Source organism: Anopheles nili, chromosome 3 (assembly GCF_943737925.1).
Source record: "Anopheles nili chromosome 3, idAnoNiliSN_F5_01, whole genome shotgun sequence".
Taxonomy (NCBI): domain Eukaryota; kingdom Metazoa; phylum Arthropoda; class Insecta; order Diptera; family Culicidae; genus Anopheles; species Anopheles nili.
The window spans coordinates 31,129,253-31,153,777 of NC_071292.1; the positions used below are offsets into that span (position 1 = coordinate 31,129,253).

Below are 24,525 nucleotides of genomic sequence, written 5' to 3' on the forward strand. Positions count from 1 at the left end.
TGTGTGGAAAAAGCAAGGGAAAATTTCGATTCTGAGATGAAATGATAGTATAAGCTTGCTAGATTGTGCAGAGTGGCAGTCCTAGATATGAGATGTGAGGGTTGTAGATGTAGATGCTAGCGAAGTTAGAGCGGCTCAATTCGCTGGCGTGGTGTCGAAATGTCGGTTTCAGCGTTACCTTAGCAACGGCGATTGATCGGTTCCTTCTTACCGTTCTTTTCTTTTCAATCCGGTGAACCAGGTGCAAAGTATTCTCCTCGTGCGATAGCTTCAGTGCTGCGGCCAAAAGAACGTGCGAGCCCCGTAAGTGCGTGAGAGAAAGAGAAGTGAAAACACTGTGAAACACAACGTTTCCTCGGCTGCGTTGGCCGTCGAAAAGATGAATTGATAGGCAAGCGTGCAAAGTGTGAAGAAGCGCTATTTCCGCCAGCAAGAGGGCTCCGTCTGGGCGGAAGCCGCCTCCCCTTGCCCACCAACGGCACCGTTCCCGTTGATGGACACGCAGTTTGAGTGTTTCCTGTGTTGATCGGAGCGAGGCAACAGCATGGCCGTTGCCGCCTGTCTCAAAGCGTCCCAGTCAACTGTTTTGTATTCGGGTCAGGCTCAACCAATCCATCTGGCAGGCATGAACGGTGTTGGAGGCGGCGGGGGCGGACCCGGTGGCCACTTGCAGAGCCAGCTGACCCGTTCATTGGAGCGCATCCTGGAAGATGCGCATCTCAGCGGCGAGCTCAAGCTGAGTGGACGCAAACTGAAGGACTTCCCGAAGGCGGCCGGAAAGTACAACCTGGGAGACACGGTTATTGCAGGTGAATATTTTGCTACTCAATTATCCTTTGCTATGCTGAAATCCTTTTGAATAAGCTCAAGAGTAACAAACATACAAAAGTGACATTTTTCATTGGTTCCTGGTTGAAGCCATTTTATACATCCTTAGCTGCACATGCGTGTCCTTGTTTCAAGACTTCTTTCGATTGAACGTACCGTGAGACATTCCATGGGCTAAAAAAAGTTTCCGATTAAAAGAATGAAAAAATCAGCTCAGCAAAAGATGAAAAAGATGAACAAAGACAGTATTTTTGAAATTATTCGCATTTTTGGCATTCTGAATTACCGTGAATCGGGATACCGTTATCGGTTGCGGGTGTTTTGATTCTTTATGTTGCCAATTCAAGATGCCGGGAGGTATTCTTTTTCGTCTAGACATTTGCGGGATGTGTAAGAGCTAACAGAGGTATGTACAATTAAAAGGCAACATCCAAATCGTTAAAAATAAATTATTTCCGCCAACCAGCTGTACATGCCTCGCTAGATAAGCAGACCAAAAAGTTTACAGAAAAGCGCAAAGGATAAAATAAGATAAACAAATGAGATGCTAAGAAAATAGCACAAAGAAACTAAATACACACGTTGAATATTTACGCCGCTCTATTTATACGGTCTTTTTATCGAAAGAGGCTAATGATACTTACATATCGCGGTGCCCATCTGCGAAGCAACGCCGATACAGGAGCTGTATGGTGTGTTTAGTTTGTGGTAAATTCGCCCAACATGTGGCTGATTTTCATGGCTCTGTTAAAAATCTTCGTAAATTGCTTGGAGCAAAATTCGCATGTGATGAAGTTATTCGGGTTTTGACTAGTAAACCGAAGGATGAAGCAGATCGATCCTTTACCATCGATTTGTCGAATACGAAGGGGTGTTTTTATTGCTGTCGGTGAGTCGGTGGCACAGCGACACAAAAAAAAAATGAGGACATATGGAATGAGGACCCCTAGCTTACGTAAACGGCACCAAACTGAAGCACTCGTGTAGCGCCTTGGCTCGGTGTTTCGTTTTTTCGTAGGACACCGGTTCGGTTAGCAGATGAGAAATGGGAACGATATTTGTTTTACTTGTGTTACCATTCCACAATGCGTATCCCGCAAGTTGCTGGCGTAAAGATGGAAGGATAATTGCCTTGTCTGTTGGCCATCATCGATGCGAAAATTATGCTCCATTGCGTGGCAAGTAAAGGGTCAGTGGGCTTACGGACACCAGCAACTCATTCGTACGTGTGAGCATTAATGGCAGATCTGGTTGTGGCTATGTTTTCTCCTTTCGTTGGTCCGATTGACCTAGAAGCTCAATCTTTCTACCAGTCTGGTGGAATAATAGGTGTGAACTGAGCGTGGCTACTGCAAATGATGGCGTTTCTTGATTTTCAGGCCATTAATACATTAAAACACTCAAAAGACATGAAGATTGATTGCGCTCTGTTTTCGTGGTGTTTGAGATGAAAGCAGATCACGTTTTCAGCCTGATTTGTACAGTTTGGCTGCTGCCAAAGTAGAACCGTGGACTAGGTCACCATGTGAGCAACTCAGTGTTGGCGCAATGTGTTCGCTATTGAAGCCTTTTGTTCGTACAAACTTCAATATTCGTAATCAATTTCAGAGATATTGAGTACATAACTAATTCATCGACGCAACGTACGCAACATAAATGAAGTCAAAGTCAAGACAACTACGTTTGAAATGACTTTCCATTCAGATAACCAAGCCCAAGTGTTACTATACTTTACACTTGCAACTTTGACCCTTCAACACAGTCGTTTTCCATAAATTGAGCACATTGCCTACAACGGCCTGTTGCTATCAGTTCGCGGTTATCGTTACTGCTTTGGAAATGACCTGCCTTCTGTTTTGCCAAGAATTGCATGTATAGCTTGTATTTTCGCTCAAACCGGCTTTAAATATATTCCAGCACATTCTACGCTCTTTTAGAAAAACACATATAAACCCTAGAAAAAAAAGATTAAGTTCGCATTCGGCTTCTTTCTTAGTTGTCATATCGGTCATAAAAAACTTGATGGCAACATAATGGAAACGACCAAAAATTCACATCTGTTGTCGGATCCTGTACAAGCGTAAGGCTTAGGGTCAAGGGGGTTATGAACTAATGCTAAATTTACAAAATGACATCATCAATGCAAAACACTCCAACTAAAACCTATGCTTGATTACAGTGGTCACGCCATCAAACACATTTAGAAGCCAATGTAGTTTGTTGCCATTTTTTATTCTTTTAATATTTGTTTATTATATATAGTTCGACTAAGGGAGCTAATAAAGCTTTCAATCATTCACTGATAATTATTACTTATAAGAACAAAAACGAATCTTAGCTCATAATAGATTGATGATTTAATAGTTTTAATGAAACGACAGTTGCTTGGTACTGCAGCAGTGTTCTCAGTTCTTAAACGGTATGTAGTGCACAAAGAAGATTAGTAAAGTGATAAGTGTGCATACGTAAACCGTGCGTCAGGCTTTACTCGTGATAAGCCAGTGTTTGTTTTCCCTCCAATTTGTAAACAAAATGCATACACGGTGCCTCGGGGGCTCTGGGCTGGTGTTAATAGATTTTTGCTCAGATGTAGAAACTAGCAACTAAGTTGAAGTTCAAAGTCATTTTAAGGTTTGCGGTAGTAATTGCGTACTCTAACAAATTACAAACCACACCATGAGATCATTTTTAAAATCATTTTGTTGGCTGCTATCAAATTGAGTTGAATATGGGTTGCAAGCAGAAAGGCATTTATGTCTGCCCAAGCTAAAAAATAGGGAAACTTAATTCGCTCAATCAATTATTGCGCCTTGAAGTTTTTCATATCTTGATTGCAGCATAGGAGTAATTTTCATGACTCATCATCGGAAAGCGAGTTATGGAGTGATAATAGACTACGATTTACGATTAATTAGTGTTTGGTGTTCCGGGGCGCAATGGGGATTCCGGAATGGGTTTTTAAGTGGTACTTATGATGAGTATCAGAAATATTTTACCCAACAAGCCACGGAAGACAGTCGAATTGGCAATCTATTTTCGGAATACATCCAGGCACTTGTGCAATATGGGTTGCACAAGCCACTCAAAAAACTCTCGAAAATAGTGAATCAAGAAATTGCCAACCATTCATCATCGCACGCATTGGCTCCACACAACTCTTTCTTCATCTGCTTTACTTTCGAAATAAAAAAAAGAGATCACATCCGGCCCTCAAAAACCCCACGAATCAGTCGTGTGCGAAAGGCGCCGAGCATATGCGATACAGCAAATTTTCACTCTCTTTCACTAACCACAGTTTTGTTGCGATTAATTGAGCAATAAAATCTATTCAGTTGCATCGAACCATGCCGGCGACTGGTAGTTCGCGAGGCGAGTTGCAACTAGCGGTCAAAATCAGAAATAGATCCCCTTTCTGATGGAAAAATGCGCCTAACGTGAGCCGGTGCTACGGTTGATCAAGCGGCCACAACAAGCGGATTGGTCGGACGAGGAGGTCCGCGTTAGTTCGCGACTGTTATGCGCATGATTGCGTGCGGGGAGCGTAGTAGTTGAATTTTTTGTTACTCGTAATTTACTTTCAATTTTGTTCAATTGACGCGTACCTTACGAGTGAGACCGCGAGTACCTACCAAAGGGGCTACTTAAATGCTGATTACTATTTAGGAAACGAAATCATTATGCGACGAAATCGTGATGGATTTTTCCATCCACTATCTTCAATCCTCGCGTCAAATGTGTTTTCTAAATGCCCGGTTTGTTGGTCGGGCGCAAACATATGGAAATGATCAAGAAGATCAACTATTGATTCGTTGAGGCGTATCGTACTTTGCGTACTAGTTGTTCAACAGCACGCCGTTGTTCCGTCGTCGGTCACGTTCACCAGACGATGAATCATCATCTCATATCGGTTGTGTTTGCTGATCGGTTGCATACCTCGTTCAGGGCCACAAATCATGCTTACGATAGACAACATTTCGCATATGCTATGTTTACTCTCGAGTGCGAAGGCAGACTCGCGTTCTCTCTCCGATCGATGTGGATTTGTTCACACAATCCAGCAACAGCGAGCTTGCGTGCGTGTTAGTTACTGTGTAGAGAATAGACGCACGTTGTTTTGAATTTAGCTTCCATTCACAAATGACCGTGTGGGTATGTATCAACAGACGCAAAGGCATAGAAAAGTGTGTACAAACATACGCTTGCGCAGTGATCATACTTTTCAAATTGCACTTTTTGTATCAATGAAACATCGTAAAATATTATGTTGGCGTCTCTCATTATTCTAACATTTATTTTGCAACAAACTATTCTAAGTTGTTGCAGTCTCAGACTCGATTCTCGAAATAATCGGTATTTTATTTGGGTTAAATGCAGCAGATGTATGATGCATTTCGTTAAGTTTTATGAGTACGTACTCCATCGGATCCATTTGGGAGGGATCCGAGGTTAGTACATCGAGCAACATGATTCATTAATTAAAATATTTTACTCATACTAGCATGCGTGATGGCCGTGAGCAAGAAGTAGACACAAGAAAGTTTAAAAGGTTGAAATGTGATGCATTCCAAGGTTTTTTAAAAGGCATCAGCATATTCGTGTATTCTCCATTTATCAATGTCGCCAGGGGCTGCATCGTACACTGCTTTGGTGACAGGGCTGTAAATCGGTGACGCTCATTTAATTTTTTTGGTACCGCAGCATCATTCAGCACAATATACTCTCGTTATTGACATTGATGTTTTTTTTAAATGTTCACAACAACCGAACTACTGATCTAGGAGGAGGAAATTTCTTTATTTTTACTGGGATGCTTAACATCGGTGTCCGACTTATTTGTAAATGATCTCATGAAAGGATCGAACATGGTGCAAAAGAATTGGTGATATATCTACGTAAAGGAATGTCGGAAATTCGCATAGCTTTAGTTTGTAAATGATTGGAAATGAACAAATGTACTATGCATACACAATGTTATATGACAAATCATACTAACGTGCTGCACGTGTTACTTGTGTTGACCGGTATCAATTTGAGGCAGATAAACTACGTGCTAACTCGAACATGTCGTAGCATACACAACGTGTGTCTTTCTCGGACTTGTGTTTCTTTGCTCGTTTAGTATCTAGGATGTACTCAAGTTTGCATGAAATGCAACAATAACTAAATATAGTAGAATATTACCTAGAAAAATTTAATGGAGATTATTATAATGAATCTTCTTCGTTCGATTTAATTGTTCTTACGACAAAATGTTATTTAAAATAATAAAGATGTCTTCGTTCATCCTTCATGCTTTCCTGTATCACAGATGCCAAATAAAGTAAACCTTTCTCTTCGGGTAACGGCACGTTCCACACACCGGAAAACCAGGAAACATAGACTCACCGTGGAAGAATTTGTTGGATTCAACTTTTCTGTGTGATGAATGTTGATCATTGAATGTTTAGAATGTGTGTGAAACAAAAAAGAAAGGAATGTTTGCATATATTTTCATACAAGCAACATAACATTCGTCTGCCAAACGTACAGACTAATATAATATTATGATTTGGCTTCAGCCCCATCAGTGCCATACAGGATGCTTCTTCGATGGGAAGTAAAATAAAACTGACTAAAAACTGGCTTACCATATATTGGAGTGTTTATTACTTTATCGTTTACTGTTATGACTCATTCAAAAAAAAAACATACTTAGTAAGTTTGATCGATTTTTGATATGCTGACGTAATCTCACCTTTTTCGAGCTATTCATCGCTTATCGGTATCGGAAATTGATTTAGCGATTGGTTGGATGAATCGATGTTGTAACGTATGTAGCGTAAAGGAAGAAAAAAGCATATCATCATACTGCGGAAATGAATAGCAGAAATGATCTGGTCATAATGATTTTGTGAAAAAGCACACAAAATCAGCATGAAACAGGTACAAAGATTAAAAATGCACAGAGCATGCTTCGATTATGTTTTATGATTTTCTAGAATCGGACGAAAAATAATATTTTTGAATGAACGGAATCAGCAGTAGAGAGAAGGAGAAAATAATTACAAGTAAAAACCTGCACAATCATGATGCAGAGCATTTGCAAAATGGAAAAAAACGATCAATATTTTAGAACTGTTCTATTTTGTAGGTTGTTGTATATTTTTATCTGCATTGATGTTCATTCTTTGATCACGTTTATCCATAATATTCATTAATATCCCTGAATAAGAGTGAAAAAAGGCATCATCCGCAAAAACAATACAACTAATTGCACATTATGGAGAATACGAACTGATGGAAAATATTGTATCATTGGTAGTTTTAGCATACATAAACGAACAACAAAAAAGGTTCCTTTCCCCATCCACCAGACATCACCGCTATCTGTATGGGGAAAAATAAGTTTACAATGGAGCTGATTCGCTTTTCTTCCGTTTACCAGCGCCAGACAACAATGGGGATAGTAAAAAGGACTCGTAGTACTGCTAAAGGAAGTTGGTAAGGGAAGGTACTCGGCACGGGGCATGTCTCGCGTGCACACAGGACGCTCGTGCCAATGGCTTGTGGTTCATTGCACGTCAAACCGGCAGAGGATGAATATTTCCGGTAAAATCTCTGTTCCGTGGGGCTGGCACCTCTGAAAGGGCGCGGTGCCACATTGGAGCACGTCTGGCTGCAGCTAGGCGCTGTCAAGCTGTACAATGCACTATAGCTTGACTGGAGCCGTTGCTTCATGGTTTTTATTCGGCATGCCAGTGCCTTATTGTGGCCTACGCATACGAAACATGGAGGTGGCATAGAAGGCTGCTCGAGCAGTGAATGTAATGATTCATGTCCTTACCATTTCATGGATAACGGTGTGATACAACACAATGACAGGAAGGTATTGTTTAATTTATTCCACAAAGATGGGACGTTTTTGCGATGCCAAGGTGTAAGGCACATCAACATATAATTTTTGGTTTTTTTTTAATTGCTCTCAACATTTATCAATCTGTTGCAGTCCACATGCTATTAGACTTTCACCAATTAAAGCCCTCTAAAGATAACATGAATATTTTTAACGATGGTGGACCAAAAATCGTTCAATTTCCACTTTTTGCGAACGAGTTTATGCAACTCTAATGGGATATTTTGATTCTTTTAGATTTTATGAGTATATTGTGTCGTTACCGGAATTATTGTAGAGTAGGGGCTAAGATTGTCGATTATAATCAATTTATTTATTCCAGATACAAATTCATCAGAATATGTGACAGAAACTCGCGATGTGATGTATTTTTGATTTCATTTTTTCTGCCCTACATCATTTCTAGTTTCACATAGGGCAAATCGTTGGAGTAAGAATTAATTGGGCCTAATTATCGGAATTCTTTCCGGCTCAGTTGTTCTGTTTGTTGGATTTCTCCGTAAACGAACTGAATATTCTGCACGTTCGGATGTGAAATTCAATATCACCCGTGACCTTCAGCCGTCCCAGAATTTGGCTGCAAAAGTCAAATGATTCCGATTTCCATTCGGCGCGTTCTACAAAATGACACAGCTAAAATAAATCGGATTGCCCGCGCCAATATTTGACACTTGCCATGGGCGATGCAGGTTCCCGCATAGCACATGCCTAGATGGTGGCCAATGTTGACTCTTCCTCGGAGCTAATGCTCGAAGCCAAACCGCCGGGTTGGCCGACGAGGAAAAAGGTTTATTTATAGCATTGTATCGCCTCCGTGGTGTTTCATTTTCTGAGAGGGAAAACCTTCCTTTTCCGAGCTGTGGTTGCTGCGATCGTGATGTTGCGTTCATCCATGGCTTATGCCTGGTGGATGCATCCGTTGCGAGACATATTTCTTCTACTGCTGCAGGCGTGGATTGTATGGCATGTTTAGAGACGTATGCGTAGAGAGATGTAGGCGTAAGTGCATTGGCCTGGAACAGCTTATCCAAACGCCACTCGAACGCTGCACCCTGCACATGCACGCACGCGTTCCAGTTTCTTCGCCGGAATATGTAGGATAACTTGGTCTCGATCGGTTTGGTAGAGCTGTCATAATCAAAACACAAGTTTCTTTGCTGTTTTGCGAAGCATTTCGTCTGGGGCACGCTTTCTAGGCGTAGCCTGATCGCGTTGGCGGTTGATTAGGTTGTATACATTTCTGTCTGATATCGACAGACCGGGGAGAGATTCGATACGAGCACTCATTTTAATCAAGTAACCAAAGCACAGGTGTGGTTCCAAATTCTTTCCATGCCTTACGTGGGAGTCCGTGGGAGCTGTTCGCTTCGTAGAAGCAGGTTCCTCACGGATGTGTGTTGTTTTTTTTATGGCCAGATAGCCTATAATTGATTCATGCTAGTAGGTAATGACTTTTATGTAGCATAGACATGCGAAGCTCCTATGTTACTAACATTGGATCAGCTATTAGCATCACGTATTGAGAAAGGTAAAGACATTCCACATGTAATTTGATTACAAAGTAAGCGAATCAATCCAAATATAAAGGATTACGATTAGCTAAATTAAAACTGGAACAAATGGAATAGTGCTGGTGCAATGCTGCATCAAATAATCAAAGCACTGTTATAGAAACATCGACAGTTTCGACGCTACTTTAAAATTTAATTGATTGCCCTCATTTGTATAGCGTCGAATTAATAGGTTCTCTTTCTATTCTCACGATGAAATACTAACGATATATGAACCTGTAGAGAAACCGTAAACAATCAAAGTTAATTAGGTTGCGGGATGCACCCATTTGTTGCTGGGTTCGTATGTTTCACAACCGATATATGGGAAATATATACATGTTGTTGGGTGCTATAGATTACTGGAATCGCCATGTCTTACAGTTGAAACTTGCAATAGATTAGTGAATAGTTAATATCATTACTAATAATAAAGTTTATTTGATACGTCGTAGTTTATGTAATGAGAGAAATAGAATGGTGTGATACTATTATTATTATTTCTACAAGGGTATTAAGTTGCCCGTTTTTCAATGCTTATTGTATAAGCTTGTTCTTATTTTACTCAACCTTTTTCAACCAGTATTTTCGAAGTATGATGGTTTTTATCTCGGTGCCCTACATTAGGGTGAAATGTATAGATAATTTCATGTGCGTTCGAATGCGAGCAAGCTTGGGGATAGTGGCGTATGAATTCATTGGAAATTGAAATGCACTTTTATAGTTTGTATAATGTAAAAAAATGTGGATGTTTTTGAAAACCAAAAACGTAAATATATAGTATATACACTATGATGTATAGCTTGATATGAAATTATGTGCAGTTTATGATCGAAAAGTTATTCCTTGCTGCTGTGGGCTGTTTAATAATTAAACTAAGCATCATGTGAAATCTTCCCGACCATCGACGTGCACGCCTGGTGTAACGATGAAACGCAACGTTTAATGATGCAAAAGCATGTTCAGTGGATTCGTTCTTCTTATTCGGACCATTTCTCAATGCATGCTAAACGATTATAAATTTATAATCAGATCTATGCATGCTAAAGATGTCTACTTGGACGTTTCACATGATGCCTCGTCACATTGGCAGTGAGATGCCTATAAGTTTCTGAAATGCAATTAAGTATAATCAGTCATTAATATAGGCAATTTCTGGTTGCTAATATGAGCTTGGTGGTAAGGAATGAAATCAGCAATCAACTGCATGCATAATTGATTTCTGAATCATCTCAAAGAAGAGCATTTTTCAACGAATTTCCTGAAGAAAGTTTTTGCCCAACCGAACAAATCTGGGTTTATTACAATGTTGGATACATGAAGAATTTTACTGCAGTGCTCTATTAAAAATAATACTTTGTTTAATAACTCTGTTGAAAATGTTAGTGGAACTGATAACCGCTTAAATGAGTGTATGAACATCGATGAAAATTAGCAGGTACCAGCACAACATTCGCTCCCGTGTTGCTTATATCTTGCTCTTTTCCTTGCAATGCCATAAATATTCCTTTGGTAGCAACTCATACAAGCAAGCAACATATACTGTCAGCCGCAGGCGTTGTTTGGTGCACGTTTTCGTCTGTTTAGCGCTGCCGCATTGCACTTGATTACCCTCGAATAGATGGTGAAAATGAACTTTTCCTCCGTCATCAGTGCACCAGTGGAATCGGGTGGCTGTTATAGAAACGATCGTTCGCATCCCTCGGCACACGGTTATGGTATGAGAAACCGTCTCTGCCATAGATTAAATGCCGTGTGTACGCTGCCATGTGGCGTCCCTCCTGAGTGAACCTGATTATTCTCGATGGTTTGTGTAAGAATCGCACAAATTGTGCTCTTCTACAAAGGGGTCCTCCCTCCTGTTACTTCTTCGATACGCTTACTGCAAGGCATTAGGGGGAACAGTTTTCGATTCACGCTCTCTGCTTTTGCAGTGGAAATTATTTTCTTGAACTTGACCAACCCCTTGTCGAAGTTCCACATTTGTTGCACCCTAGTATATAAATATGTTGATTAAGAAATATTTTCAATACACAAAAATGTTTGTTTAAATAGTTTAAAATTTAGTTTTCAAGTTCGTTTATCTCTTCTTTGGTCATGTTTGAACTTTTGATATTCGATACGTGAGCAATACCGGTGCTATACTGTAAAAAGACTGTAATAAAATATATGAAATGTGAAATAAGCAGTACCAAGGACCAAGGACATGCAACGTGTTAAGATGACGTCAACGTTGTATTTCTACATGAATGGAAAAAAAGGGAGAGCAAAAAAGAAGAATCTTCAAAGTTAGCTTAGTATTTGCGTAGGATTATATGAGATAATATGATCAATTCGTCCTACATCGTTTTGATTCTCAGCTAAGCAGAGCTTGCTGAGGTGAGATGCCTTCTCTTTCTGGGTTATGTATGGCGAAATGCTTTTCGTCATTGTTCAACAGAGTCGCATGCTGGCGCGTCCACATATCTGACCTATCCAATTTACATTCAATGACAAACGATGTGGGTTTTGCGAACTTCCTGCACTGACACGCCATTCGTTTCGCCATTTGAATCTCCCCCACTCTCGTGCGTTTGTGCTATGTAAGTCGTATTAAATGGTGACGAATATGAGGTAAGCGTACTTGATGCATACTATTGCCCCCGAATGCGATATGTGTCAATTGTAATACAAACCTATTTTACACCATGTGTAAACCTAGTAGGCTAAATTAGAAGAAAAATTGTCAACAATGAGTAATGTCAAATCACTGTAAAGCGAATGGTCATAAGAACTATACTTCGTGTATTTTTTCAATTGTTGATGTTGTTATTATTTATTTAAGAACGGCCTGGCCGTATTTAGATTTTTCCAATTGTGTTGTGAGGAAAATATATCTTACCTGTTTATATTTACCACCTCCATTTATTAGAAAAAACTCCACGTTCCGTTTTCTCTCTAAGCAAAACTCACAAACTAATCGAGTCATAGTTAATAGATGAATTTATTGGATACTTTCATTGAGAATTCTTACTACATACATAATACTTTCCTAACTAATCGGCTAATATTTCAATCTATTACGTTACTGTCGCGAAAGTTGGATTATCACTTTAGTATTTAACGGTTTTCGTTTCGATATTGCTATACCGTTAGTAAATGCATCACTTATTTGTCACAACGAACACGAGTCATTCCCGTAGAAGAAAAATCAGTCACTCAAAAGTAAGCTTTTCGTTTCAAAATTGTGTACAATTTTCATTAAGTTTCCTCAATTGACCCACAGACGTATATTGGAGGAATAGGTCAATGGACATATCGTTGCACATACTCTCTCATCGGCCGCGATCAGTTATAGCTATTCTATTTGTATGCTTCCTTCTGACCTAATCGTAAGAAAATACTCTCTGTCCTGCGTTCATCTGGTCGCTAGACCGGCCCTAGTATGCGTGTGGCACAGGAATGATGCTGATGATGCCGGATGCTGCCTCAGATGTTGCTTATACCCGTGTCGCTGCTTCGAGTGGAAGTGGTCGATTTGGAGCAGCAATGATCGAGCTTTTCGAACTCGGTCGATCGCGTTGATGGGGTGGCGGTGGTCGCCGACGACATGTTCATCATCATATTGTAGCTACGCTCCTTCTTGCAGAAAAAGGGATAGCAGATGAAGCCCCAGTACGCGCCGGCCCCGATCAGTATAACGAACGTAACGATTGTAATAATTCCCCACGCCGATAGGCGATGGTGGCCGGATTTCGTCGAAACGGGACTCTGTGTGGCTGACGTACCGGCCTGGCCAGGATACCGTGACGTGTCGTGTGGATTTCCAAGGCCAACTGGACCATACACTCCGGCTCCGCGACGCATCCCGAGGCCAGTGTTGCCGCCCGATGCTCCCATACCGCCATAGCTGCCGTAGTTGTACATGCCTCCGGAACCTCGAGCACCGGCTCCACCACCACCTCCGCTTGCGGCGTCGACACCAACAAGCGCACAGAGAACAAGGGCCACTGAAGACATCAAAAAGAAACAGGTTTTTGTGGTGAAGGAAAAAAAGTTATATCCTCGCCCCGTCTGTCTCGTAGTCATGTGCCGCGTCCCTACGATCGTGCCCATGAGCTTGATTCTACCTAACAAAGGATCACACGCAGCATGATCCGTGATCTTCAAGGTGACCACCAACACATGCACACGGTGTTGTTTCTGTTCCCATAATGCAAGCATCAAATGTGAGATTTTCCGAGACAGAGGAAGAAAGCACAATTAACAGGTAGCCAGCATTGGGTGTAATATTTAGAAACTCACTCCAGACGATCGATATTTACAGGGTAGAAAAAAGGCTAGGTAATACTCACCTCCAGTCAGGAGCAATAGGCACTGTTTGGGTTGGTTCGGTTGTGAAGCCATGGGTCCGTCCGTCTGGTGTGGAATTCCGCAAGATTCTTTTAAATCTTCACGTCTCTTATTGCACCCACCTCTGGATTGAAGATTTCGGATGATTTACGTTCAGTGACTTGGAGATAGTGCTGTTGACGCTGACGATACTTTAATGTTGTTTGACCTTTCCCTAATAACAAACACTAGCGGCGTACGATTTGCAAGCAAGCTCAAGCCACTTCTTCTAAGTAAGGAGTTGTATTAACACCGGGTTGAACCATGCGAAACCTTATTCGGAGAACACCATAGGATACGGTTTATTGCACGGAAGCAGTACAAACCACACTTCGTTGCCGTCTCCGGAGGAAGCGCCGGAATCGGAAGCTACATTTGTATTCACGAAACGTTTTAAAATAAAATAATTGCCGACCGGCTTAGAGATCGTCACAACGACAGAGCGGCGAGGATGGCGACGCGGCTTGGTTCCCAATGTTCTCGGACATCACATTGAACGCCGTGCTCTGATGATTTAACACTCAATTATGGAATGTGCATTGCACGCGCAGTAGTGCCTTCGGTTGCAGTTTAGGTTCACTGAATGCAAGATGTGATTTCGTTCACTTGACTCACACTGTTAGTCGCACAAAATCGCGATGCGAAACGCGTCGACGCGATGAGTTTTTGGCTGGAATTCAAACCCCAAACATGGAACGATCGAAAACGCATGCTAACTCGACAGATGAAAAACGATGTCGCGGCCGCGCAGCGGTCCCACCAACACAACTTTCTCACCCTTGTATTTATTTCCCGGTTCGAGTGTGCGTGAGACACTTCTTCGACGGTCTTCGGAAAATTCTGCTTCAACGTCGGCGGAGCAGATCGTTGTGGAAGCGAGATAGCATGTCCAGCAGTAGAAAGAATAAAACATAGACGTATGCTCTCGTATGCTTCGATGCTATGCTGTCTTATTGCCATTTTCTTGAATCGAAATCTTGTTCTTCACAGTAGATGCGCTTCTTTTTATAAACAAAACAAAAATGCATTTGTGCAGAGCATTGTTTTGTCAGATCCTCGATCACTTGATCGTTTAAACTGGGATAAAAATAAGATTTTTTGGTACACACAATATGCTTAAGAATCAAATATGTTTCGAAAAACTAATTTAATGAAAAAAAAGTATTTATTTTTTTATGTTTTTATGCTATTTTTTACGTGTTATTTATATAAGGAATTATCAGTTTTCTACAGTTGGTGCAGCACCTAAGCTATAGTTATTTCGGATTGGTGTCAGTCACCGGTCTCTCATAGGCATGAAATCAAACAATGACGATTCCTTTGTGAACTGATTGCTACTAATTTATTCAATATGGTTACAATTTGAAACTGCGATCGTGTAGATGAATGTAGAGCAATTGATCCTGTTGTGCAATTCTCGGCCACCATGCTAGAATAGTCGGTGTTTTAATTCAATAATAAATTGAATATCATGGCGAAGGTCAAAGCGCCTGAAAAAATTGGGAGCCACCATTCAAAAACAATACTTGAAGATCCTATTTCAGTATGAAGCTAGTAATATTGTTAGCAATACTCGTAATATTACAATATTTTTATTTTCGTCGAATTGCTTATTGTAAAAATAATGGGGTACATTATGTACTAAACCTTCTTTATTGCCTATGCATTTTTTTCATACAGATCTTTCAAGGAATCGATTTTGCGAGCTACCGGAAGACATCACATGTCTCGCGTTTTTAGAACGACTTTTGGTCTACCACAACACGATTCGCTCTGTGCCGGAAACTATACGAGGACTGCATTCGCTGACCTATCTAGACTTAAGGTTTGTATGGCGTTGAAGAAAATAATCAATAAACTGATTGTTTATCGTAGCGTGTCGTGTACTATATGTGAAATCGGTTGAGTGCACATGCCTAATGCGTTGTTTTTTACTTGTAGAAACAATCAACTATCGGTTTTGCCACGTGAAATCTGTGTTCTGCCACTGCAAGTTTTGTTGGTGTCAAACAATCGGTTGGCAACACTTCCGGATGAGCTAGGACGGATGGACAAGCTGACCGAGCTCGATGCGGCCTGCAACCAAATAACACATCTTCCAGCGCGGATGGGCGATCTGCGCAGCTTGCGTTCATTAAATTTGCGTAGCAATCAGTTGGTATATTTGCCCCGTGATCTCACCTGCCTGCAGCTGGCGTTTTTAGATGTAAGCAGCAACAAGATAGCAACATTGCCGGTTGAACTGAGGCTTATGAGCTCGCTGGTCGACTTGGAACTTTCAAACAATCCGCTCACATCTCCTCCGGCCAGCGTAAGTTGCTGTTCCAGAAGCAAAACAACAAAAGAATATCTACATAAACTCTGGTAGCATGTTTGAGTCATACTTCTTTTTGTTTTGTTATAGCTCTGTGTGCGAGGATTAGTGCACGTTTTTAAGTATTTAGAAACGATTGCGGCGCGAGAGGAAAAATCAAAGTCGGGTTCTGATGGACATGCCACACTTCGTAGGACGGCACTGTCAGCAAAAAGCTCCAGCAGTAGTTTGTTGGACAGTCAACAACGGAATCGCAGAGCGCACGTTGACTCAGGTTATTGCACTAGTGACGGTGTCTTCGAGGGTAAGCGTTGGACAGCGGAAGAAGATGCGCACAATTCCCTAACTTTATCGTCGAAATGGTCCCCCATCCCTTTGCACTCGAGTTTCACGGTAATGCCGCGCAACGGCAGTGTCCATAATGCTGCTTCTAATCCGTCCTCAGGTGGGCAGATCTCTTTGGCAATCCTTCCACTCGAAGCTGTGATCGATTCCAATTTAGACCATGGTGGAGGTACATCTACAGGCAATGGTGATGTCTGCTGGGAAGAGGAGTTTCGGAAGACTGCAACTCTCCCGGAACACCATGCAGATCGTAAGCATCTGTCGAACAATAATAGGTAAGACCACCTTTAATTTTTGCAAAACGAATTAGAAATGCGCTAAAAGATTCGTTTCGTTATTCATTCATTGGCTCATCATTCCAGCAACGACATATCGCCTGAGGGAGATGTAACGCCCGATGGATCGAAGACGGATGATAAAAGCCGCACATTATCCAATTATCAGACGTATCGTGAATACAAGGAAGCTCTACGTCAGCAGCGCAACCTTGATTCCGTTTATCGATGCAAGGATCAACCATTAACTCCAGACAGTGCCGGATCGGCGACGGAGTCACCTCTCAGCAACGTTTCTCAGTACACAAAATCTATCTCGTCATCCTCCGTTTATAGCAGTAGCAACCAAAGTTCTCCCGTTTCACCACATCATGCGAGCGGTATGCATAAACTGAGTCAAGCTAACGTGAACTCGAATGTCAACTACGGGTCGGCTGGAGGGCATTCGAGTCCTCTGTTATCACCAAACCGTAATGGCGCACATACCACGGTGATCGATGACGGTAGTGGTGGTAGTACAGGCGGTACTCCAAATAAACGTCCGGTGCAAAAGGTCATACCTTCTCGCAATATAAGCTCGTCAATGCATAACCAATCGCCAACGCACTTAAATGGTAACCATCATTCGTCGGGAACGGCATCGGGAATAAATGCTGCAAATGGGAAAACCTCGATAACGAATGGTGGTGCAAAGGGGCCCTTAACATCGCTAAATGGAGGCACCAGTAATGAATACGCTTACGTTAAACCAAATAGTCCTTGCAAGACTACGAGTGGAATTTTAACGCACAACAATGTTCCTCCCTCGTCAATTCCCAAACCAACGGCATCGAATGGAGGAGGATTGGGTTCACCGGTCTCAGCTGCAGGATGTCAGAAACCGTTGACCGCAACCGTAGGCTACATAAATAATGCCAAGCCGGGACAGAAAACAAATAAGTAAGTTGCTATAGAAATGCATCTATGATGAGACTACTATTCACGTATTTTTTTTAATCCGAAGGACTGTCTCTTGGAATCGTGATGTGCCTACAGAAAAGTTGAGTTTCACCATGCGCCGAGAATTCGATAAACAGAAGGAGGAAACAGAACTAATTGAACAATTGCGTCAAGTAATCGAAACACGTTTGAAAATGTCTCTTCCTGAAGATATTGCACCGGCACTGATGGATGGTGTTGTACTGTGCCATCTCGCCAATCATGTAAGACCCCGTTCAGTGGGTAGCATTCATGTTCCATCTTCGGCAGTGGTAGGTATCATTTTTTGAATAACTTTTATGACGGACTTCGTTACTCTTCAAATTAAATTTCAATCAGACATATTAGTAAATTATATTTGCCTTTGAAAATGAATAATATAAAAACAGGTAATATCTGACTTATCGTTCTTTTACTTAGCCTAAATTGACTATGGCAAGATGTCGAAGAAACGTGGATTACTTTTTGGATGCTTGTCGAAAAATTGGAGTTGATGAGGTGAGTAATCATACATTTTAGGCACAACTGATATAAGAGGTCAAAGCTATGTCATAGAAACGTTTACACCTTTCTTTTCATGTTTGGGTGGTAATAATAACTTGGGGTACCGTTTCGTTTTTCTGTCGCTTTGTTTCACTATACGTTTACATTCTCCATTCTGTGACCACAGTAGAAGGGTGTATGTTTCCTATTCCTTTATAAGTTACTCTATCTCATGAAATAATTGTGTGTTCTAGTTTACAGAGGTCAGAAGTTGTATCAAATATAATTTTTCAGCTTTTCCTTTTTGCGAATAAATTCATAGCTTTTTGCCATTTGGTGTTTGCCATGCGTGGATTTTTGATTAAAAACCTTAAAATTTTATAAGTTTTGATTAATTAAATTCCGATGTTCTGAATATTGCCATTTTTGTTATATATCTCTACTTCACACAAGATGCTACAAAAGCCTGACCCCTGTTCTAGACTTATATTCAAAACGTTGTTCACACCATTTTTGCAGACATTTATTTTTCACTATTGGTTTGCTTCCTTCAAAATCATTTGTAAAATTGCTAAATAATTTAAAATTACTTATATAAATGTGCATTGCAATAATGGTGTGAACTACTAATCACTAAATTGGTGGATAAATATTTGCATAGCATATCATTGTAAATCTTCTCACTTTTAAACATATCAATTTCATTGAACGGTACGATGATAGATTGCAATATCACAATACTAGAATTAAGGTTAAATTAAGCACGCAATCTTTAGTTCCACCACGCGGTTATTTAAATTTATAAATAACTGAATAACAGGGTGCTTGAATTTATTGTTTGATTTGCATTAACACTGTTCAAAACTGGCTGAAGTAAACAAGAAAGTCATCGACAAAACATGATTTAACGGATAGAAACAGTTCTCATCATGTAGAAGATGGTTATTTTGTTATCTTTATGTAGTAGCTGGATGATTTGTCGTCTATCACTCGTAGTGTTTTCAGTGCTCTTGAAATATGTTATGTTTGATGCCATAGTGCCAAATGAACAAAAATTGTATAAATTTCATTATTTTAAAATGTGCTATTTATGCTAGTTTACTGTGTAAATAATATAGTTGTAAATAGTGGTAATTAATAGAGGACGTATAATCTGGAAGAGGTAGGAGAGGAAACAAACGAAATAATGAAACAATTGAATGAACCGCTGCTCATGAAAACACAATCAACAATTAGCTGATGAACAAAACTAGTCTTAGATCATTGCTGAACTCATAAAAATGCAGAACAGGCGTCAACGCGCACTAACCTTCTTCTCTCTCTATCCTGTTGCTATTGGTGTTGGTTGCAGGAGTTGATTTGCTCCTGTCAGGACATCGTTCCACCAACTATGACCGAGTCTACGTTGACCACATTGGAGGATAACGAACGAAATGCGGCAGACAATGGCGGACAGGGATCTCAGGAAGCTGGTTTTTCACCAAGACCTCCTAATCCGTTAGCGATGTATCGAACGCTAGCGGCTTTGTTGAGCATACCGACGATGGTGCATGTATCATCATCTTCTTCGTCGGTCGTTGTTGGTTCACTTCGTCGGCCACGATCACCGCCACCTCCGCCACCATCGCAATCGGTGCCAGGTATCCCTGCTGCTGCAACCAACACCAACAGTTCAACAGCCCTTGAGAAAAGTTTCAATTATGATATGCCGGTATTACATGCAGCTGCCAGTTATCCTGCTGTAGCATTGCAGAATTTCAGAATTGGCGCAGAAATAGAGTCTACCTCAGTTGAAAGTCATGAACGCTCGAACGGCTCGTCGTCTCAAGGTAGCGAAGATCGTCGAAATGTTCCAGTTACATTGGATCTTCCCAAAGCGAATACTAAAACAGGCAAGAAAAGGAAGTTTCCTGCGGGACGAAATGCGACAAGACGGAATCCAAACATAAACGATATGCAATCGAATTTAAATGAAATAATCGAAGAATGTGAATACGATAGTGATATTGGCAAATTCCGTTGTAAATCCGATTACACGAATGAAGATAGCTACGATCGCTCAGAGTACGATGATTCTGAAACGAGTCTTACTTCATGCGATGATGATCCAAACACTCTCGATAATGGTGGAGAGGCATTCACCCCTACCAATGCCTGTGCCTCATCTTTGCATGATACAATTAATGATATGCAAAATTCATCAAATGATCTCGATACCCCAACTGGCAATGCACAATCTTTAAAGCCAGTAGAAGACGGATACGTAAACTATAACATCATTAAAAATAATACGTGCTCGATAAGTGCAGAGGAACTTAAGGTAGTTACGAAACGAATAGAGTTTTTCGAAAACGCTGCTGCAACAGGAAGGAAGGTGCTGAATAGTGAAGTGGCGAATGTTGCAATTCATTCTGAAGAACTATCCTGTAGAGATAGTATCGAGAAACAGCAATTGTCTGATGAAAAAGACCAACAAAGCGTGGTCGTAGATCGTTGTCGATCCGAATCTGATCATTCAATGATTTCCACTATTCTGTGCTTAGGAACGTTCGTGTTTACCGTTGTTTACCTTTACCTTTATCCTTTGTCCTAATAAGTTTATATTAGTTGAAAGTTAATTTTGTTTATCATTTCTATCATCTTTAATTTATGGATGGTTTCTTTTAAACTGTGTTGTGTTGTCACGTAGTTTTTGCATTGATATGAAAAACATCACACAACTCATCTCAAATGGGTTTAAGCATTTATTTCATTTAAGGATTTCAAAGCATGTCAGAGAAATAATTATTTTCCATACAAAAATATTTCATATCCGTGTCATATTCAATTTATTAAACTGAATACTGAAAGGAAGTATAATTTAGTATCACTCTTGAAGTAAAGCGACATAATTAATCTTACGGATTAACTATGGTTGAATCGTTTAATTGGAGACAATATACAGTTAACTCACTATGGGTAAGTGCTCATATAAGCTTATAAATTGAGTTTTGATGGCATAAAACATTAATTATTGTTGGCATACATAGATATTTTTACGCGTTTTCATGCTTTAAACCATGCATAAGTCATAAGTAAATGAGTTTTCATGGTGCAATTTCGAAAAATATTTTCATTGATTCATCAAGCTATGGTTTCTTATTCACGAGATGTGATAAACATTGTTCATATTCGTAAAGCAAACTTTACGCTTCGCGTAATGCTTATTTTTATTATTCTTCTCATATGTTCTACAGAGGCTTTAATGTTTTGATTTTAAACTTATTTATTTGTGCATTATTTATTTGTGGCAGTTTATTATTCTCATTTGTTTCCTATTTTTTGTGTTTGAAAATAAACACGAACAGGCTGAATACTAAAGAAAACTGTTGGAATCTCTTGACAAAATTTTCTATATTCGATTACTTATGAATGTAACAAAATAGTGCCCCAAAGGTATACAATCAATAATCAAAAAGATAAGAGTTACTACTACTTAAACATGAAAGGTAGTTAAAGACATGTACAACATGCAACTATGTCGTTAAAACTGGAGTAAATCTCAACAGGAACAGGTAGAGGATGAAAAAATCGTATGATTCGCAAGAGATGCCTTATAGCAGATGATGTATTAGAGAAGCGATGTATGTTTAAGCATAAATGTGCAATTAATGATTCTTTCTATTCCTGAATGAATGAATTCCACTCTGTATTTAGGATGATTGCAAGAATTGAATGCACCTTCATTTTTGCTAAAGTATTATAAATATATTCCTGGTTTTGTCAATTTTCTTTTAAATCTCACATATATATATATTTTTAAATTTGAAATTATATTCGAGTCTACCAAAATCATAAGCAGCTAACGCTACATTCCACAATATCTTAGATTTCCAAACAAAATAACCTTCCGACCAAATGAAAAAAGTTCAAACTTATTTACTTTTATATGATAGTTTTTTGGAGTATATATTTTCAATAAGATCAGTTTAAGATGAAGTGCTTACAAAAAATAGTTTTATGTTTACTTTACGAACTCGCATTTATACACATATATTTAGGTATTCGAATGCTTTAGCTATAGATATTTATGATCTTTAGGCCACGTCATGTGACAGTACACCATTAACATGATTTCGTATAACATTAGACGCTATAATGGCTCATTAGAATCAATCACTTATCCTATTTTTATATTTTTTCTTCGGGACGGAGCGTGGACAAAAGAGTTTTGACTTTATTTAAAGTCACCCAATAAAAATGCAGGACATGTTCTATGACAATGTATTTAGACATGTTTCTGATCAGTCTACGACTTAACAGATATTCTCTTCACAGTTGTTGAATGTCAACCGGTGTAGTAGAATCAGTTTCTAATTTTAATAAGTTTAGGCATGCCCGATAAGAGATAAATTAATTAGTTCCAAATTTAAAGAGATCTACCAATAAGCTCAGGTACAGGTAACGGAACATGAATGCGAATAACAATAATTATTTACTAAAAATCTCTATATTTCAATATTTAATTAAAAATATTCGTCAGTTAGTTTTCTATTTCCCACCAAGTTATTCGAAACGAAACATAAAAAATACCACAGAGCGTACTTAATTATATGAGAAATCTGATCATCGCTTATCATGCATTATGATAATGTTTTAATTTAATTTAATGTTCATTGCAGCAGTACGCAAGACGAACTTACAGATCATATACATGAAAAAATAAGCTTTCTACAATAAATTGTGCTAAGCTAACATATTATTGTATAAGTTATTTCATAAGGTATCATCGTGCTTACGCATTGCGGCGTTGATAAGCGGCTTTCTATTGATTGACGTTAAGGTTTGGGTTTATACACGAATAATAAAATTGACACCACGTGTGTTTGTGTTTTGCGGTAACATTTCCACATTTGTATTATGCTAGTGTTTTTATAAGGACTCAAGTTTTTATAATTAATATAGGATTAAAATGTTTTTCATTTGTGTGTAATTATCATTATAGAATCTGCTATGCTGTGCAGCGGATGTACTGGAAGGTCGTGGAGTTGTGCAGGTCGCAATAACAGTAGTGGAGCTCCTGAAATTCCACTCCCCAGCTTCGAACGTTCGCTCACCGACTCGTAATGCGTATGCGATAAGCAATAATTACAACAGCGGTGGTAGTAGCAGTAGCAGCAGCAACGGTTCCAGTATACCAAAGTCAAGTCCTTCCTCATCGTCTCTTTCGTCTTCTATGAGCGGAAATGGTACATGAGACTCGGACAACAATAATCCATCATCATCCGTCGATGGTTCATCCAGAAGAAACACAACTGGAACAGTAATGTCAATTGCCAGTGGAAGATTATCAACGGTTGATGATGAGATTTGGAGGATCTAAAAAAAAAGCAAACCAAGGGGTCTCCTTGCAAGTGCAATACTTAAGAAGCATTTTAGCGAAGAAAGATTAAAACGCTTAAATGCTTCTTTAGTATTCGATGGTATCGAGAATTGCTGATAGCTCACGCCAGCAAGGGTATTTGCATATTTTCATCCTACATATGATTGTGACATTGTATATATTTTTAGAACATAGACGGGTTCTTATTTCTGTTGTTTGTGGTACTATGAAACGAACGACTCTTGTATTGCGTTTGAGTTGATGGACAATATTTATGAAAGCAAATTAAATTTATTTATTAATTCGATCTAAATTCTCTTAGAGGATCGCTATTAACCTAAGTAGTAATGTGAGCCAATAATTAATGAAGCCTTTGTTTTGCAATCGATACATCACTCAAGTTTTTGCATTGCTCTATTGGAATATGAATAAACAGCAATGAAAAGGTCACAACATAATCCGGCGTTGTTCGGAGTGTTTGGAGTGAATTAACACGTATTTTCTTACTCAAGAATGCGTGAACGGGTTGTAGTTTGATTATAGCCGATGCCATGATAGAAAGTAATCGAGTTCCAATTATAAGAAATATCACTTTTGTAAGGGATTTGAATAAAAAATGCAACCGTGCTCAACCGTTCTGTGAATGGATGTAGCATCTGCAATTTTGTAGCCAAAGGTAGTAACTGACTGGCAACAGCAACTATACGTAGCCGTTTTGAGCTAATATTTGCAACAATGTAGAAGGATATATAAATTTATCAGGTTTCCTAAATATTATATCGAAACTCAGGCATGACTTTAGCTATGGAGTAGCTGCTGTGTGAAAGCCGAGAAAACCTAACCTTAGGGTGCTGTGGAAAAAAAGGAACAGCATGGAACAGCTTTACCGTTTCCAGGGCAACATGATAGGTGGAATTTGGTATGCGTATTTTTCAAACGGTATGAATAGTATTAAAAGATTTTATCTCGTCAAATTTTGAACTGCAATAAAAGGAATAAACGTAATCATACTGCAATAAAATCGTACTGCAAGCTATACGCAATAAAATTCGTATGATAAACTATAATTTGATGTGTTTTGTAATGTTTGAGAACAATGCATTGTGAAATAAAATGCTTACTTTATT

At 39.5% G+C, this 24,525-nt stretch overlaps 2 protein-coding genes across 2 annotated transcripts; one reads left to right on the forward strand and one right to left on the reverse strand.

Moving 5' to 3' along the window:
• The first annotated feature begins 544 nt into the window (after positions 1-544).
• On the forward strand, positions 545-24,525 carry LOC128724065 (leucine-rich repeat and calponin homology domain-containing protein). The gene is made up of 10 exons (XM_053817830.1): positions 545-809; positions 15,322-15,466; positions 15,583-15,952; positions 16,046-16,575; positions 16,663-17,514; positions 17,579-17,825; positions 17,974-18,051; positions 19,388-20,622; positions 20,970-20,994; positions 23,021-24,525. The coding sequence occupies exons 1-10, from the start codon at positions 545-547 to the stop codon at positions 23,270-23,272; spliced, it is 3,999 nt and encodes a 1,332-aa protein (XP_053673805.1). The 3' UTR covers positions 23,273-24,525.
• On the reverse strand, positions 12,700-13,661 carry LOC128722895 (uncharacterized). The gene is made up of 2 exons (XM_053816582.1): positions 13,605-13,661; positions 12,700-13,259 (listed from the first exon to the last, which is right to left on the reverse strand). The coding sequence occupies exons 1-2, from the start codon at positions 13,654-13,656 to the stop codon at positions 12,739-12,741; spliced, it is 573 nt and encodes a 190-aa protein (XP_053672557.1). The 5' UTR covers positions 13,657-13,661; the 3' UTR covers positions 12,700-12,738.